Below are 17,592 nucleotides of genomic sequence, written 5' to 3' on the forward strand. Positions count from 1 at the left end.
TCACCGCCCCTTAAGAATGTGCGATCTGTCTACCCTGAAAAAGTAGACCATCTTAACGGGTACGAGTCCAGCTTTCATCTACCCTGGATAGAATCAGTTAAACCACCCCAGTGTTTTATACTGTTCTGCACCATTGTGTATTTTTCTTTCCTTTCTTTTTTTGGGTAAAACCAAGAGTTTAAGGAAATAGTGAACTCTGTCAGCGCCCGGAAATTGTCAGTATCTCTTCTTTGTATATTGTCTTTGTATGATTGGTGTTTTCATACCACTGTACAACTTCATAGGCTGCGACAAGCGCAAAGGTTTTCTTCAAATTTGTTTTTGTTAAAACTTCCCCACCATTTCTTGATCTGAGAGGGAGTCCAGGTACACCCTCGCAAGGTACCTACATGAAGCACAAAGTGGTCAGGGGACCTGGTGCGCAGCATGCTCACCCCTCCTGCGCAGCTCCTCCAAAGGGGCAATATCACACACAACCAGCTCAACTTCAGACTGCAGTAACAGTTACCCTTCAATAGTATGCTACATGGTAAACTTTGTATCACATAATTGACAATTCAACAACAGTTATATTAGCCTGCAGCTGTTTCACCCATAAGGCTTTGTCATGCCTTGATACATCTTCTTTCACTATACTTTATTTTACGTTTTACCCTTTTAAAAATCAAATAATGAGATATCTTAATTTATACCAATAAAGTGATAAACTTTTAATAAAAGGAGTCCCAGTGCACCCTGGTAAATTGTTTACCTTCCTCTTTTGTTATATTGTGATGTTCATATTTAGTAGTGGGTAGCATGTCATTAAAAGCCTGTTATATTTCTGTGGACACTCTCTGGCCCATATTGAGGGATTTTGTGAGAGGACAAACACTAATATTGGACATGTAAACATTTGACATCAGACTCCGTTTGCAACTATGGGAATAATTCTGCAAGGATCGCTACTCAGAGAATTTGTAGTTAGTTTGATTATCGAATGAATGTGCCTGCGCAGCATTCACATTGTGCATGCATGGTGGCAATAAGAGAATAAATATCCATACATATAGAAGTCACAGAGCTGTTTGATTAATAGGGAGCCATCATTTAGGGGCAGAAACATGGTGCATCCTAGATTTGTCTGTGAAAATGCAGGTGTTTTTCTGGTGGGCTTCTGATGTTATCACTTCCAGGCTGGTTCTTGAGCAGTTTCTTGGAAGCCCTGGACTGGGGCAGATGGAAAAAACTGTTCAAAGGTTCTGTGTTTTGCGAATGGATCTGTGAATACATGGCTATTTGCAATGCATTCCTAATTTTGCAGGGGGGAGCACTGATGTAACATTTTGATCGCAGGCAACTGCTTCTCTACTTAGTGATCCATGCTGAATTAGGTGCTATGTTCCAAATCTTGGGTCAGACCTGGACAAGATATACTTCTCTCATGCTGTGCTACCATTGCTTAATGCAAACAGCCCTCGTCATTGCTGTTTTCATGTTTCCCCATCTTACTAATAATGTCTTAGTGGGCTGATTATAATAATTATGAATCCTTACCATTCCCAGTACTACATGCTAAATTGAAATGTGCTGATCCTATTACTGAAGATAAGAATTACTATTTTACATTATTTTTCTTAACCAGATGCTTCTCACTCATTATTGCTAAACATATCTATATTTTTGGTGCGTTCTAAAACCTGTTCATTAACATGTTCACAAATTAAGTTTTTTTTTTTTTCAATTAGATCCTGGATCCTACTGTACTCTACTGTGTTTCTCTAATAATAGGATAAGGTGTTTGATGTACTGTACAGGTATATACAACTCATTAAATTAGACTCATATAATACTGAATAGAATTACATACTGTGTAGCATTTCAGCTCTATATATGATACTGTACGTTAAGATTTCCTGCAACCAATCCAGTAGAGAAAGATCAATAAAGGGCATACTTTCATGAAATTCTAGGATTTAGGGCCACATTTATCAGACATTGTATTAAGCTTTAACAAGAGATAAATCCAAGGTTGATAAGGAGAGATAAACGCCCAGCCAATCACCTGCTAACTGTGATGTTACAGCCTGTGTTTGAAAAAAGTCAGTAAGGCGCTGATTGGCTGGACGTTTATCTCTCCTTATCACCATTTATCTCTTGTTAAGGCTTAATACATCTGCCCCACTATTTGCAGCAAAATCCCAGAAAACACACGTTTTCGGGGTTAGTCGCAAATATTAAGTATCCCCAGAATGTACCAAAGGGGGACCGCAGCAGGAATCTCTGACCCATGCTGCGATCCCCCTGCATGGGTGCTGGCTGCCTCCCCCATAGGTTTCTATGGGGGATGCAAAGCTGCCCAATGTATCAACATCGGGCAGCCCGGCTTCGTATCCCTGGGCTATCGTCATTCTGAGATGGTGATAGCCCATTGTGGACTATGTCTATGGGATCGCACTGCTGCCTGGGGGGTCAGCGCTAACCGTGCATGCGCAGACTTCCTGACTTCTGGCTGAGCGCATCGCAGGGACTGGCTCCTTTCGGAGACCTGTGGGATGATACATCCCAGCGCTAATATCGCATTTTACAATGCAATCCTGGGAGTAATATTCCACCCAGATCGCATTGTAAATGCGATAATTGATAAATGGGCCCTCAATTCCTAATAAATACAGATGAGAAATATTCTTCTAGTTAGGTGGCATGAGTAGGGGTCCATGCAGGGTAGTGATTGGTCTGCACAATACTAACTTTAAGCTATATACACATACTTACATACTCTCACAAATTCACCAGGAGGCTCCAGAAAATTGGATGATGCTCCACATCCTCACGCCTGCCCACCCCCAACAGAGATCTCCTGGCTACTCTCTTCTGAACATACAGATAGTGGTAGATGCTCAAATTAGTTCAGTAAAACTTTTCAGGTGCATGCAAGGGAGGGGTTAATACTTAGTAAGTAACAAGACATTGGTTCCCACTAAATAGTTTTAGCAACCAATCTTGAACACTACATGATAATAGAATTCAGAGATATTGGTTACATATACCTGCGCAGGTGTATGATATGCCCCCAAGTTGCGTCAAGGCTTCTCTGTATATTGGGGGTCCCTAGCGCTATATCTAGGTGCAGGGTGTGGCACCCCAAAAACATAAGCTAGGAGGCCCAGTGCGGCATGCCAGTGAGATACTAAGTGTTAATAATTAGTAATAAGAAGCCGAAGCTATACATAAAGAGAGAGATAAATGAAATGTAAAGATAAAATAAATGTAAAAGTAAAATAAGAGAGAGAGAGTGTTAGTGAGGGAAAAGTGTTAATAGAATGTAAGGGCATGCCGCACTAAAGCCACCCAGCCCAACCAGTCCAGGGGCACCACACCCCACACCACTGTTACCCTAAATTGGGTCTACAATTACTGTAGTCAGCAAGGAAGTTCTCTTCTGAATACAGCAGCCAGGAAGACAGCAAGTATACATGAATTGGAGGACTTAAACTAGTGTGAATTTGAACATTTTCTTTAATAAAAAAATTCCAGTTCACTCCACCTGACCATTTATAAGGAAGTATTTAGTAGTCAACATAATATATACAGTATAATCTTGTAGGGCAGGAATTTTGAGATAACAATCTGCCTTATTTTTCAAACAAAATGGAAAAGTTGACATATAGAAGGACATTGTTAGGAGGTTGTAAAGGGCAGTATTGTGGTTATACTAAAGATACAGTATTTTATCATTTGTTCTAGTTGATACAGAACTACTAAAAAAACATAAACTATCATTGTTTTTCTTCACACAGGGACTTCAAATTGGAACCTACTGTATGTTCAAAATTGAATGAAGGATCCCAGACCTGGTGATGCAGTAGGAAATGCCCAGCTCCACTGTAATGGCAATTGGAGCTCTCTCCAGCTCTCTTCTTGTAACATGCTGCCTGATGGTTGCGCTGTGCAACCCAACTATACGTGTACAAAATCTCACGCAGACACAACATCAAGAGCACTTGAAAGACAGTCAAGAAAAGAGGGAGCATGCAGCTCATGACAGCCAGAACCAAACAACATTGGGTAAAGTAAATAAAAGCAAAACAGAGAAGGATGAAACAATTAAAGACTGGAAATTTAAAGCTAACAAAACTATTTTAAGCAAAGATTTTTTGACTAGACAGAGACAGATTCTGATAAATCAAACACTGAGCAGTAAATCAGGGACTGTAACACAATCAGATGTTATACAAGATCAGCCGCTAGAGGAAATATCTATTCCAGATCCTGTTTCCACTCCAGAAGCTTCAGAGGAATATGCATATCCAGATTACCGGGGGAAGGGTTGTGTGGATGAGAGTGGATTTGTTTATGCTATTGGAGAAAAGTTTTCACCTGGTCCTTCTGCGTGCCCTTGCCGCTGCACAGAAGAAGGTCCCCTTTGCATTCAACCAGAGTGCCCTAGGCTGCACCCACGCTGTATTCAAGTCGATAACAGCCAGTGCTGCCCACTGTGTAAAGAAAGAAAAAATTACTGTGAATTCCGAGGAAAAACATACCAGTCTTTGGAAGAATTCATGGTGAGTCAGATTTTTATTTATTAATGATTGATTTAAAGATTTAAGAAAACAAAACATTGTACTAAAGATATGTGCCTAGATAAAACAAGTGCACACATGGTAATAATTAATGAGTAATGTTATGTTGTATGTTAAAAAGATCAGTTGAATTTGGTTGTTTTCAAGGTCTTAGAGTGTTCTGATAAAAAGAATGACAGGAAGCCAACACTGACATGTAATTAATATTATAATGCTGTGATTATACTTATTGCGGATGACACATGATTAAAGTTGTGTCACTGTTGGCTTTTTTACTTCTTAAAGCAGGTTAAACAATGTTACACATTAAGGGGCAAGGCAGGAATAATTTGTGGTTAAGTAAAAAGCTGCAGCTATAGCAAACTCCACCAGTAGTATATCACATCATATTTGCATTGTTTTGTTGAAAAAATGTTCTAACTTCAAAAACTTCTCTAGGGTATCCAGACTATGGGGAGATTCTCTAAACTTAAAATAAGGTAATGACCACGTTATCTGGGTTTTTACCGCATTTTGGGATGCTCTAAACATCCAACGTCGGGTTACCGTGACAGGGGGCATCGCCAGCAAAAGCTGGCGATGCCCCATAGAAGCCTATGGGCTTCTACCATGACCCACCATCGCCCCGCACCGACACCCCCTCACCTGTGTCCGGGCAGCACAGAACTGTGCTGCTCGGACCTGTGACCTATTCCTCCCTGCACTGTGATCCTCTTCCGGGTACAGGGAGGAGTAGAGCCAGCCCCCGCAGCAGCACCAGCGCCGGGTAAGGGAGGGAGAGGGGAGCCGCCGGGACCCGCTGACTCATCGCAAAGGACAGCTCTTAACGCAATAGCTGTCCTTTGCCATAATTATCGCATATGTTAGAGCATATGCGATAATTATGTAGGCGATGGGCGGCGGAGCTGAGCTGCGGGTGTTAGAACATCCCAGCTTTTAGGTCTACAGTAATTAGATAAATAGTCTGAGGTCAACCACTATAGGTCAACATGCTTTAGGTCCAAATAATCTAAAGGTTTTCATGGTCAAAAGGTTGACGTGATAATGGTCGACACAACATATAGTCTATATGAGTTTTTCGCAATTAAAAAAAAAAATGTTTTGGTACTCTTTACCTAGAAGGGCGCCAGCGATTGAAATCGCGGTCGTCGTGGGTAAAAATCGCGGTCATCGCGGTCATCGCGGGTAAATCGGGATGGCCGCGATGCCCGCGATGACCGCGATCACCGCGATTTTCCCATAGGGAACAATGTTAAAACGGCAGATTGACCGCGATTTTACTGTTAAATGCCTCAATGGACCCGATTTGGGGCCAAATAGGCCAAATTAACCCTTAAATGTCCCCCCAAATTTTTAACGCCACCCCACGATCCACGCCAACCCGAAGCGTGGCGAGCGCAGCGAGCCCGCGAGGGGCGGCGGTACGCGTCCTCCGACCTTTTCATGCCCTACTATCCACTAGGGCGTGGTGTGAGAATATAATAGTGTGGCGAGCGCAGCGAGCCACCGAGCCCGAAGCGGGGCGAGCGCAGCGAGCCCCGTGAGGGGACGCGGATACCTTCACAGGTAGACGCGTCCCCTCGCGGGCTTCACAGGTGTCCGCCTCGCCACGGACACCTGTGAAGCCCGCGAGGGGACGCGCATAACTGTGAAGGTATCCGCGTCCCCTCGCGGGGCTCGCTGCGCTCGCCACGCTTCGGGCTCGGTGGCTCGCTGCGCTCGCCACACTATTATATTCTCACACCACGCCCTAGTGGATAGTAGGGCATGAAAAGGTCGGAGGACGCGTACCGCCGCCCCTCGCGGGCTCGCTGCGCTCGCCACGCTTCGGGTTGGCGTGGATCGTGGGGTGGCGTTAAAAATTTGGGGGGACATTTAAGGGTTAATGGGCTCTGTGGCCCATTTAACATTGATTCCTATGGCCAAATCAGGTGGATTGAGCCATTTAACAGTAAAATCGGGTCCATCGCGCCTTTTAACATTGATTCCTATGGGAAATCGGGAGCATCGCGTCGCGGGCATCGCGGGTACATTTATGGCCGGCCGCGACGCGACCGACACGATTTCCATGTTTAACATTGGTTTCAATGGGAAATCGCGGGCATCGCGTCGGTCGCGTCGCGGCCATACATAAATGTACCCGCGATGCCCGCGACGGGCGCCCTTCTAGGTAAAGAGTACCAATTTTTTTTATACTTTATTATCCACGTAGACTGGGTAAAATCAGTGTGATCACGCGGACAATAAATGGATGTCCATGGGAGTCCATGTGCTACACGATAAAAATTGACACCCCGAAAATCTGAAAATTGCATGTCGACCTATTCATGAAATCGTCCAAATCTCTTCTTTTAGTACATAAATAAATAAAACCGATCTCATGTGTAAAAAATAACAAAACAATAATGAAAACAATTGATTAGAAACATGCACACAGCAACAAATATAACATAATAACACTGGTTTGACCACACACAAATAAAATAGCTTTCCAAGGCCTTTTGTCAAACATGCATCTGCATCACAGTTTGCATATTGTCAGAATTAAAAAAGTTACACTTTGGGATCAATCTCTTAATTAGCTACAACCTTTTCTTTTGTCTTCTAAAAAAGTCCAGACCGGAAGTGGCTTGTATAAAATAATTTAAAACCTTAATGGGATAATCTCGCCTATAATAAACAATGTTTAAAACTCTGTTGTCATAGAAACTATGGGGCTTGCAGCTGCTGTCGGAAATGCAGCAACTGCTGAAGATATGTAGATATTTACTGTGATCTCTCCTCATACATTCAGGGAATACAAAGTTGTTTTTTGTTTTTAAATAAACACTTTTTTTGCTTTAAACCATTTTTTTGTTGAAACTATTTTTTTTTGCATTAAGGTTTTCAGGAAAAAAAAATGAATCCTGTTTGTTATAATAATATTGTGGGTACTCTTTACCTAGCACGGCGCCCATCGCGGGCATCGCGGCCATCGCATGCACTAAAAAACGGGTGCGACGCGATGCCTGCGATTTCCCATAGGGAACAATGTTAAAAGTGTGATTGGACGCGATTTTACTGTTCAATGCCTCAATGCCCGCGATTTTTCCATAGGAAACAATGTTAAATGGGCCACAGAGCCCAAATAGTCCCCCTGAAGTCTGAAATGGCCCCCACAATTGTTAACGCCACCCCACGATCAACGTGAACCCGAAGCGTGGCGAGCGGCGGCGGTACGCGTCCTCCGACCTTTTCATACCCCCACTATCCACGTCGGCGTGGAGTTGAGAATAGAATAGTGTGGCGAGCGCAGCGAGCCACCGAGCCCGAAGAGTGGCGAGCGCAGCGAGCCCCGCGAGGGGACGCGGATACCTTCACAGGTAAACGCTGCGCTCGCCACGCTTCGGCCTCGGTGGCTCGCTGCGCTCGTCACACTATTCTATTCTCAACTCCACGCCGACGTGGATAGTGGGGGTATGAAAAGGTCGGAGGACGCGTACCGCCGCCCCTCGCGGGCTCGCTGCGCTCGCCACGTTTCGGGTTCACGTTGATCGTGGGGTGGCGTTAACAATTGTGGGGGCCATTTCAGACTTCAGGGGGACTATTAGGGCTCTGTGGCCCATTTAACATTGTTTCCTATGGAAAAATCGCGGCCATTGAGGCATTGAACACTAAAATCGCGTCCAATCACACTTTTAACATTGATCCCTATGGGAAATCGCGGGCATCGCGTCGCACCCGTTTTTTTAGTGCATGCGATGGCCGCGATGCCCGCGATTTTTTACCCCCGATGACCGCGATGGACATCGTGGGCGCCGTGCTAGGTAAAGAGTACCATATTGTGAATATTGTGTATATATTGTGTTATGTATTAGAAACCTTGATTAACAATGTTGTAATGCTTTCTAACCAGTGGTGTAACTACAGAGGGTGCAGGGGGTGCAACTGCTATGGGGCCTGGCGGCTTGGGGGGCCCATGTACCCTCTTGAATATGTGTTCCTTTTTTTTAAACAGTAGTAACAAGGCGGGCAGTGCTGGAAGCGGGGTTGGCAGTATAACATAGTACCACTTCTGGCACTTCAAACACAGTACAGCCTATGCAGCTGCACTGGGACCTTGCGTCCTGTCCCTGTTGCTGACGTGGACCACCAGTCAAAGGTAGCCACAGGCACAGGGAGCAGAGGAGAGGAGCCGCATACAGGGAGCAGAGGTCAGCGGCACACATGGGGAGTGGAGGAGAAGAGCTGCACACCTGGGGAGTGGAGGAAGGGAGCTGCACACATGGGAAGTGCACACATGAAGCGTAGAGACGCAAAGACATGGACCCCCAATGGGAATGAATGGGGTGGCCTGCAGAGAGAGATGCCCAAATATAATGACAGGGCACACAATAAGCACTCTGTGTTGTTTGTGTGTGTGTGTATGTGTGACATTGGATGCATGCTGTGTGTGCAGGTGGCATTAAGCACTGTGCATGGCAGCATGTCTTAAGAGGGAATCACTGACAGGTACTGTCAGTCATACAGGAGGGGGCATCTTACCAGGGCATGTCACTCTGGGCTTGTCCCTCTGCCCACCCTGCCCCCACCCAGCCATCTCTCTCTCTATGCCCCTTTACCTTTCTGTCGAGGCAATGCCCATCTGTTTATGACCCCCCACTATCTGTTAGTTTATGCACACAAATAGTGTTCTGCCATCTATCCATCCATCTGTCTGCCCAGCTATGCACCCATACAGTGCTCCGTCTGTCTGTCTATTCCATCCCATCCTGTGCTGCAGTCAGGTACTTTCTCTCCTCCCCCTTTAGTACCCTAACTCTCCACCTGTCTCTCCCTCTTTCTCTCCGACACTCTCTTCACTCCCTCTCAAAGCCATCCCTCTCTTGCATTGTAGTGACAATGATGGGAGGTCCCTAGATTTTGCTATGGGGCCCACACAATTCTAGTGACACCCCTGCTTCCAACATTAAGAATCCAAAGTTATTAGGCCCTGATATGATTTATTTGAACTCTTTCAATAAAACCAAATTTGGTACTTATATGTTAGTTAGGCGCCCACTATTGTTAGTACATTCATACCCCCACTATCCATGTCCGCGTGGTGTTGATTTTATATAGTGTGGCGAGCGCAGCGAGCCGCCGAGCCTGAAGTGTGGCGAGCATAGTGAGCCCCGCAAGGGGACGCGTAAAACTAAGCAAATAGCTTAGTGGGCGCCCAACTACCATATAAGAACCCCAATTTTAGACTAAACAATTAAAACATGCAAAAGTACTTTTCAGTGAAATGCACAAACGCAAAAAAAGGAATTAAGCTTCTAAATCAGGGGTGGCCAAACCTGTCCTCAAGATCTACTGTACCAACAGTTCATGTTTTTCAGGCAATCTGTGGATCTATAGTAGGAATGAAAGCAGCAGGTTTGAAAATGTGACTACAGCTGTGCTCCAGCTAGGTGATTTGGGAAATGTGGACCGTTAGTAGATCTCAAGGACCAGTTTGGCCAACCCTTCTAAATGATTCTTCATTCTGTGCAGTGGCGGTTTTTACCTATGGGCTGTGGGGCTGCAGCCCCCCAGGTAACATCTGTCCCTGTGTGATGCCAGATGCAGTCAGTGAGAAAAAAAAAAAACAGAAATAAAAACAAAAATCAGCTAACCCTGCATATAATCCAATCATATTTTATCTATTATCTTCTAGTTGGTGCTAAATAAATAAGAAGTGGAATCTGTTTGGTTGCTATGGGTAACATCCCATCTTCAATGGAATTCCCATTTTAGTAATTCTACCATCAAATATTTGTTGTTAGCTCAAAAATAATGGTGTTTGGGGGGAATGCTGCAAATATTACCTCATAAATGTGTGGAGTTTGTATATTCTCCCGTGCTAGCATAGTTTTCCTCCAGGTACTCTAGTTTCCTCCAACAATCTAAAAATAAAGGTAGGATAATTGTCTCCCAACCAAAAGTAAATGTGTGTGTGAATATGTGTAGGACAGACTAGATGGGTCAAGTTGTTCTCATTAGCCACCACATTCTGTGTTTCTATGTAAGTAAGCCCCTATGTTTTATATAAAGTAGCAGTTGTCTTTACACTGCATAAACAAAATAATTTAGTGTTATCACTCAGGATCACTGACATCAAATAATGTAACATAGAATTTAGCAGTTGTGAGATTATAAACAAAACAATTTAGTGCTATTATCTAGATTACAATAATTACCTGATGTAATCACAGTATTATCTAATGCAACTAAGTGCTGATGGAATCAACAGTAGCTATGCAATGCTCTATTGCCAGTGTTTGGTGAACAAATAGATCATCAAACTTTATTTCAGTAGACAGGTGAGCTATAATCCCATAATGGGATCTGTCAAGCCATCCTATTAGCAGTAAACAGCAGTTTATACAGTACAGTATAGAGAACATGGACAGTACAGGTAGGTGTTCATCAACGGTTGCCTTAGTAATAAACCACCTATTTCAAATCCTAAAGTAATCAATTAAATGTTAAAAAAGAAAGTGTCAACTATATTTATTTATTTATATTTCTGTTTCTTCTTACATTACATTTCTTTGTTGAATAGGGATTATTACCTTCTCAAATATCTGTACTTCTCAGGTACTATAATCTGCTATAAAATGGCAAAAAATAGAGGTGAAAATTAAGTACCATATATACTTGAGTATAAGTCGACCGAATATAAGCCGAGGCACCTAATTTTACAACAAAAAACTGGGAAAATTTATTGACTCAAGTGGGACCCTCACTCGAGTATAAGCCGAGGGGGGCTTTTTCAGCATAAAAAATGTTCTGAAAAAGTAGGCTTATACTCGAGTATATATGGTAGATATAGTTAAGATACATACAAATGTCCTATACTGTAATACAGAAGTATGTATCGACCCATATTCCAGAAGCAACTGTGGACCCTGGGCCAGATTCTCTAAGCTTCAAAAGTGATAAAATGGAGAGTGATAAACAGCCAGCCAATCAGCTCCTACCTGCCATGTCACAGACTGTGTTTGAAAAATGTCAGGTAGGAGCGGATTGGCTGGCTCTTTATCACTCTCTATTTTATCACTTTTGAAGCTTAGAGAATCTGGCCCTTCTAATGCATTTGCAGCTGCAGCTGCTATCTTATTTGCAGAAAAAAAAATATGCAAAGTTCTCAGCCACCTGCATTTGTATTGAGATGTTCACAAGTGGCTTCACAGATCTGGATACAAAGACATTTAATCCGTCACAGATAATTTGATTGTAATTGTTTAAGTGACTCTATGGCAGGCATTCCCAACCTTGGTCCTCAAGGCACACCAACAGTGCAGGTTTTAGTGATATCCAGGCTTCAGCACAGATGGTAAAATCCCAATAATTGAGTTACTAATATAGTCACCTGTGCTGAAGCCTGGATATCACTAAAACCTGCACCATTGGTGTGCCTTGAGGACCAAGGTTGGGAATTCATGCTCTATGGCAGTGGTTCCCAAACTGTGTGCCTTGGCTCCCTGGGGTGCTTCGGAACACTTGCAAGGGCACCCTGGGTTGGTGGTCCAGGACCAATTCAAATTATTTGTGGTCAATTTATTAATCTTAACCACTATTTGTGGCTTCCAATCCTAAAATATATGAGAAGCAAATGCTATCCCTCACCACAGATACTAAGGATGACAAACACAATTTACTTTTCCCTGAATTTCGCAATAAGAAACTTTCTCCCTAGGAGTGGCGTGAAAAAAATATTGGTACTAAAGGGATCCGTAATTCAAAAAAGTCTGGGAACCACTGCTCTATGGTCTCGCAGAATGGCTGTAATAACTGAGATGCCATGTTATCTGTGTATAGGGTCACAGTCGCAGGGTGAGACACGCCCCAAAATTGATCAGGACATTGCTTCATTTTTATTGCCATTACCTGCCATATATATATGTATATATAAATATATATATATATATATATATATATATATATATATATATATATATATATAGTTTTGGGGGTGGAAGTAGCACTCCAAACGTCTTGTGAAAAAGACGTTCAGGGCATGTTGTAACAATAATAAAGAGCAATGAAACGTCCTATTCATGACTGACTAAAAGTTTTTTACAAGACGTTTGGAGTGCTTCTTCCACCCCCGAAACCCCGTACTACTGCATTGAAGTAGGCACCCAGCGCGACATCAGTCTATTACAGGGAGAGCCGGATCCCCACCCTTGTTTATATATATATATATATATATATATATATATATATATAGAATCACACTCACCCCATCCACAGCAGCAAACGGAGCAAGATAAACGGATCAGCACTCAGTAATTGGTGAAGAAAGATAAAGTGTATTTACATTACACGCATGTTATAACAAACAGTGCAGACAGCTGTCCCAACAGCTGTTTCAACCGGGGTGTCCCGGTTTTCATCAGGGGTTGAAACAGCTGTTGGGACAGCTGTCTGCACTGTTTGTTATAAAATGCGTGTAATGTAAATACACTTTATCTTTCTTCACCAATTACTGAGTGCTGATCCGTTTATCTTGCTCCGTTTGCTGCTGTGGATGGGGTGAGTGTGATTCTATAGTAACATTTCTGGACCCTGCACCGACTGAACTCCCTACAAGTGAGTGCCATCTTGCCTTTTTTCTATATATATATATATATATATATATATATATATATATATATATACTGTATATATATATATATATATAGCTACAGTTCTCAATTAGAGACGCAGGCACTCGCCAATTTATCAAAGACTTTGCTTTTTGATAAAAATAGTTTTATTTTCAGCAGTGTTTTTCAAGTATAAATCCAGTTCACCAAAACTCCGACGTTTCGGTCCTAAAGATAATGGACCTCAAGGAGAGCTTTAGGTGAATGAAAATGGTTCAAAATAAGGTTCAGGAGCAACACATGCAAACCAGCCAAGTGCAGTGGGAAAGACTGCACCTGGCTGGTTTGCATGTGAATTCTCATATATGCATGCTGTAATGTCGCACTGCACGGGACTTGACTCCGTCTAGTTCAATAAATCATCAGGCTGTAGACATATAGTTTTTGCAACATTTCGGGAAAATGTATTATATATCCCTATATATAGGGATCCAATTAGCCAGCACCCTCCTATAACAGCGTATTCAGCTACCGTGGTGCACAACCCCGTAAGTATTCATACAGACCAGTCCAATAAGGGGGCACCCATCGGCTTTTACAGCTGTAGTAATTCACAGGAACGCCAAGTTTTGCAAGCTATTGGATTTTATTATCCTTCGTCAGGCAGCATACATAGTACAAAGACTTTGTACTATGTATGCTGCCTGACAAAGGATAATAAAATCCGAAAGCTTGCAAAACTTGGCGTTCCTGTGAATTACTACAGCTGTAAAAGCCGATATGTTCCCCCTTATTGGACTGGTATATATATATATATATATATATATATATATATATATATATATATATATATATATATATATATATATATAGTCCATATGGCTGGCACTCTCATCTGGCAATCAAACTTGTTGCTGGGGTAAACATCTATGACCATAGGTTATATTCCAAACCATATGGTGAATACATATGGAAGAATGATGTCACTCACCAGTCTTGGTAACAGTCAAATTGTTTTAATCAGGCAACATGGCAGAGGGTACAGATGCTCTGTACCCTCTGCCATGTTGCCTGATTAAAACAATTTGACTGCTACCAAGACTGGTGAGTGACATCATTCTTCCAAATATATATATATATATATATATATGCAGACTTCCAGTGGGGTGATGGCACTCACGGAAATAAGACACATAGACTTTGTCTTTCTTTATATATATATATATATATATATATATATATATATATATATATATATCTTCAATTGAAAAAACGGCACTCACCAGGGCTTTTGGATATTCAAAGACAAATAGCTGGATTTTATTCCATAAAAGGAGACAGCATCTTCAAGCAAGGGTCAGGTTTGACAAGGTACCACTGATATGCGACCCCAGGCGTATGCAAGAATATTTATATGTGTGTGCTGACCTAATCCAGGATATATATATATATATATATATATATATATATATATATATATACTGGAAAAAAAAGAGGCTGGCACTCCGGGGTCTTTGTAACAAAGTGTATTCAAAGCTGTAGAACAGACCAACGTTTCCAGGCTGCGCCCCTTGGTCAAGGTGTAGGTCACCTGCAAGGTGTAGGTCACCTGCACCTTGACAAAGGGGCGCAGCCCCGAAACCGTTGGTCTGTTCTACAGCTTTGAATACACTTTGTTACCATGACCCCAGAGTGCCAGCCTTTTTTTTCCAGTATCTGTATCATCAGGAAGGGCACAGAGGCAGCTGTCCATGCCGTACACCCTCTTTATATATATATATATATATATATATAGATAGATAGATAGATAGATAGATAGATAGAGAAGTACCAACACACTCACCATTCCTAAGAATGAGGTGCAAACAGCACCCACTTTCCAGGATGGGGTGCAGTGGACTGTGACCACACACTCTAGTGGGGGTCGGGTTGGAACTCACCATGATAGGTCGACTTAGCTCTGTGCCTTTGCTGAAATAGCATATGGACAATGTTCCCAGGTAATCTACACAAGAAAAAGGGTTCACAGTCACCTCTGCGCCTTTGTGCAGCGGTCACAAATATTCCAAAAGAGGAATAGTTCAAAAAACCTCCAAAAATATACAATTTCAAACAAAGAGATGGAACATCATAACTGCGCTCAAATTTAAACAATTTATATGTATATAATTACGTATCACCATGAAGTTGATCAAAGCATGGAAGTGGATTCTTATATTCGTTTCTGGCTTATCCTCCGATGCGTTTATACATAAAAAGGAAAAAATTATACATATAGTGTGATACCGTTTACAAGCCAAATAATAAAAAAAGGTCTCTGGGTATCTCTTCAGATATAACACTTCTTCCCGAAGTTTCTGTGCTATAGAGTTTTACGGGGTCACCACCTGTGATTATTTCATAAGCCAATGCTTACAGTATCTTACACTTTAGGGTAGGTGTGGAAACATATAAAGGTATCTTTAAAAGTATGCTCACGTGTTCTTACTTCTTATACGCTATGTATCCTCCTATCACGGTTTCTTTTTCCCAATAGACAAACCGGCACCAAGCAGATGAGTAAAAAACTGTTTTTCAATTTATTATACTTCATAAAATATGACATAAAAAATGTACTAAAACAGAGGGGGAGCCTCTCCACAGATGGAATGGATGATAAAAAACACTATGGAGAGTGACCAGGGCACCAAGACAACTCACCACAGAGGTTCCACTGTATGAGGAGAGGTTCCTTCCTCTGAGAACAACACCAACGCGTTTCAACAAAAAGTCTTTTTCAAGGTGTATAATGCAGGTCTGCTCAATGCTTCCTTTATACCCAGTGTGAGGTAAGACCTCCCCTTCCTGGGTGCGGTTTCCACAGAAACAAATAATTCTTATTTAAAAACATTCAGGTACAGTACATGGGATACATAGTTGAGCAATATGTGTATATCCATCACACTGCTAATGTACTTTTTTAATGTAAAGTAATGTTTAAACAGTGGTTGGAATGAAACTATTCAGCGTGCGTTCCATTGTATTGGAACGCAATCACTTCCGCCGGAAGTGCATGTATTTATAAACAGATTCCGTTAACACGGAGGTCTGATGTTTATCTAGTAGATATGTGTGTTGTGGCAGGAAGGATTCATTAGGGATCCACAACTAGGATAAGACAGCCTGACCGTTGCCGATCGGCTGTATCGTAATATTTACAAGACAGCGCCGTTTCCGGAAGTGACGTTTTGGGTCCGTCACATAATTGTGTCCCACCTCCATATTAGATAGTGTGTATTCTCGCTAAAGCGAGGAAGGGCTGTATAGTAATGTATGACAGCGCCGTCACCGGAAGTGACGTCTTAAGTACGCCACGCAGATGTGTATCACCTCCATATCGCATAGTATATGAGGACATTTAATCAAGGAACGAGGGAATAGTTAGACGGGGGCACATGTGGGTTCCTGCCCTCCATTTTTATGACGCTGTGGGCGGAAATAACATACAGTAGAAACGCTTGCCAATACATATGGCTTTGCGTTCCATATTGTATCTATACATAAATTATGAAAGGGAATATCACATTACATGGATCTCAAGGAACTTGAAAAAACATAAGAATACATAGTACGTTTTCACTTACATATTGAATACATAAAATAGCATCAAATATATACATAAAAAAATCACACATAAAAAAATCTTTTTGTTAAAAAATCATGGTGATACGTAATTATATACATATAAATTGTTTAAATTTGAGCGCAGTTATGATGTTCCATCTCTTTGTTTCAAAATGTTCCCAGGTAGGCAGGAAAACATCCCCAGAAAGAGCACATCACTGCAGCATGAGTTCAACAAACAGGTAATAAACTATGCTGCAGTGACGTGCTCTTTCTGGGGATGTTTTCCTGCCAACCTGGGAACATATATATATATATATATATATATATAGTATATATATATATATATAGTGGGCAGAGATGTCACTATAAAAATTATTAATAGTCGTTGTTGGGACGATCCCTTATTAAATAAAACCCTAACATTCTATACTTATTAATGTATATTTATATGTATATATATAATGAGTATTTTGAAAATGTAAAAGCAAAATCTGCAATATACAACACATGTCTGTATTCAAGATTCATTTCACTGCAAAACAAAAATGCTCTGATTAGAAATTGAAAATAAAGTAATGTTCTATTGAATCTTAATCTGAATATGTGGCCAAATGATTAAAATTCTGATTGTGAAACCATGGGGTATACGATTAAGTCAAATGCAATGGTAATAAATTCTAACAAAAAAAAAAATATATATATTTTTACGATGAATTGGAATAAAGCTTAATGACAAACTGCCATGAAGATATAAGACAAGTTTACAGTTAGAGAAAAGAAGGGGCAGCAGGCTTTTTTTATTGGTTTTCTATTTTTCTATTTTTCCTATA

At 41.6% G+C, this 17,592-nt stretch overlaps 1 protein-coding gene across 2 annotated transcripts in view; it reads left to right on the forward strand.

Moving 5' to 3' along the window:
* Positions 1-17,592, forward strand: part of VWC2 (von Willebrand factor C domain containing 2) — a 400,584-nt gene that overhangs the window by 34,255 nt on the left and 348,737 nt on the right. The window contains exons 2-3 of one of the 2 annotated variants that reach the window (XM_083188188.1): positions 1,728-1,796; positions 3,780-4,544. In XM_083188188.1, the coding sequence (XP_083044314.1) occupies positions 3,852-4,544 (693 nt within the window). In that variant the 5' untranslated portion in view covers positions 1,728-1,796; positions 3,780-3,851. The remainder of the gene's footprint in view (positions 1-1,727; positions 1,797-3,779; positions 4,545-17,592) is intronic. The other variant, XM_083188187.1, reaches the window with a different exon arrangement.

This window comes from Crinia signifera, chromosome 5 (assembly GCF_055691185.1).
Source record: "Crinia signifera chromosome 5, ASM5569118v1, whole genome shotgun sequence".
In the NCBI taxonomy this organism is placed as follows: domain Eukaryota; kingdom Metazoa; phylum Chordata; class Amphibia; order Anura; family Myobatrachidae; genus Crinia; species Crinia signifera.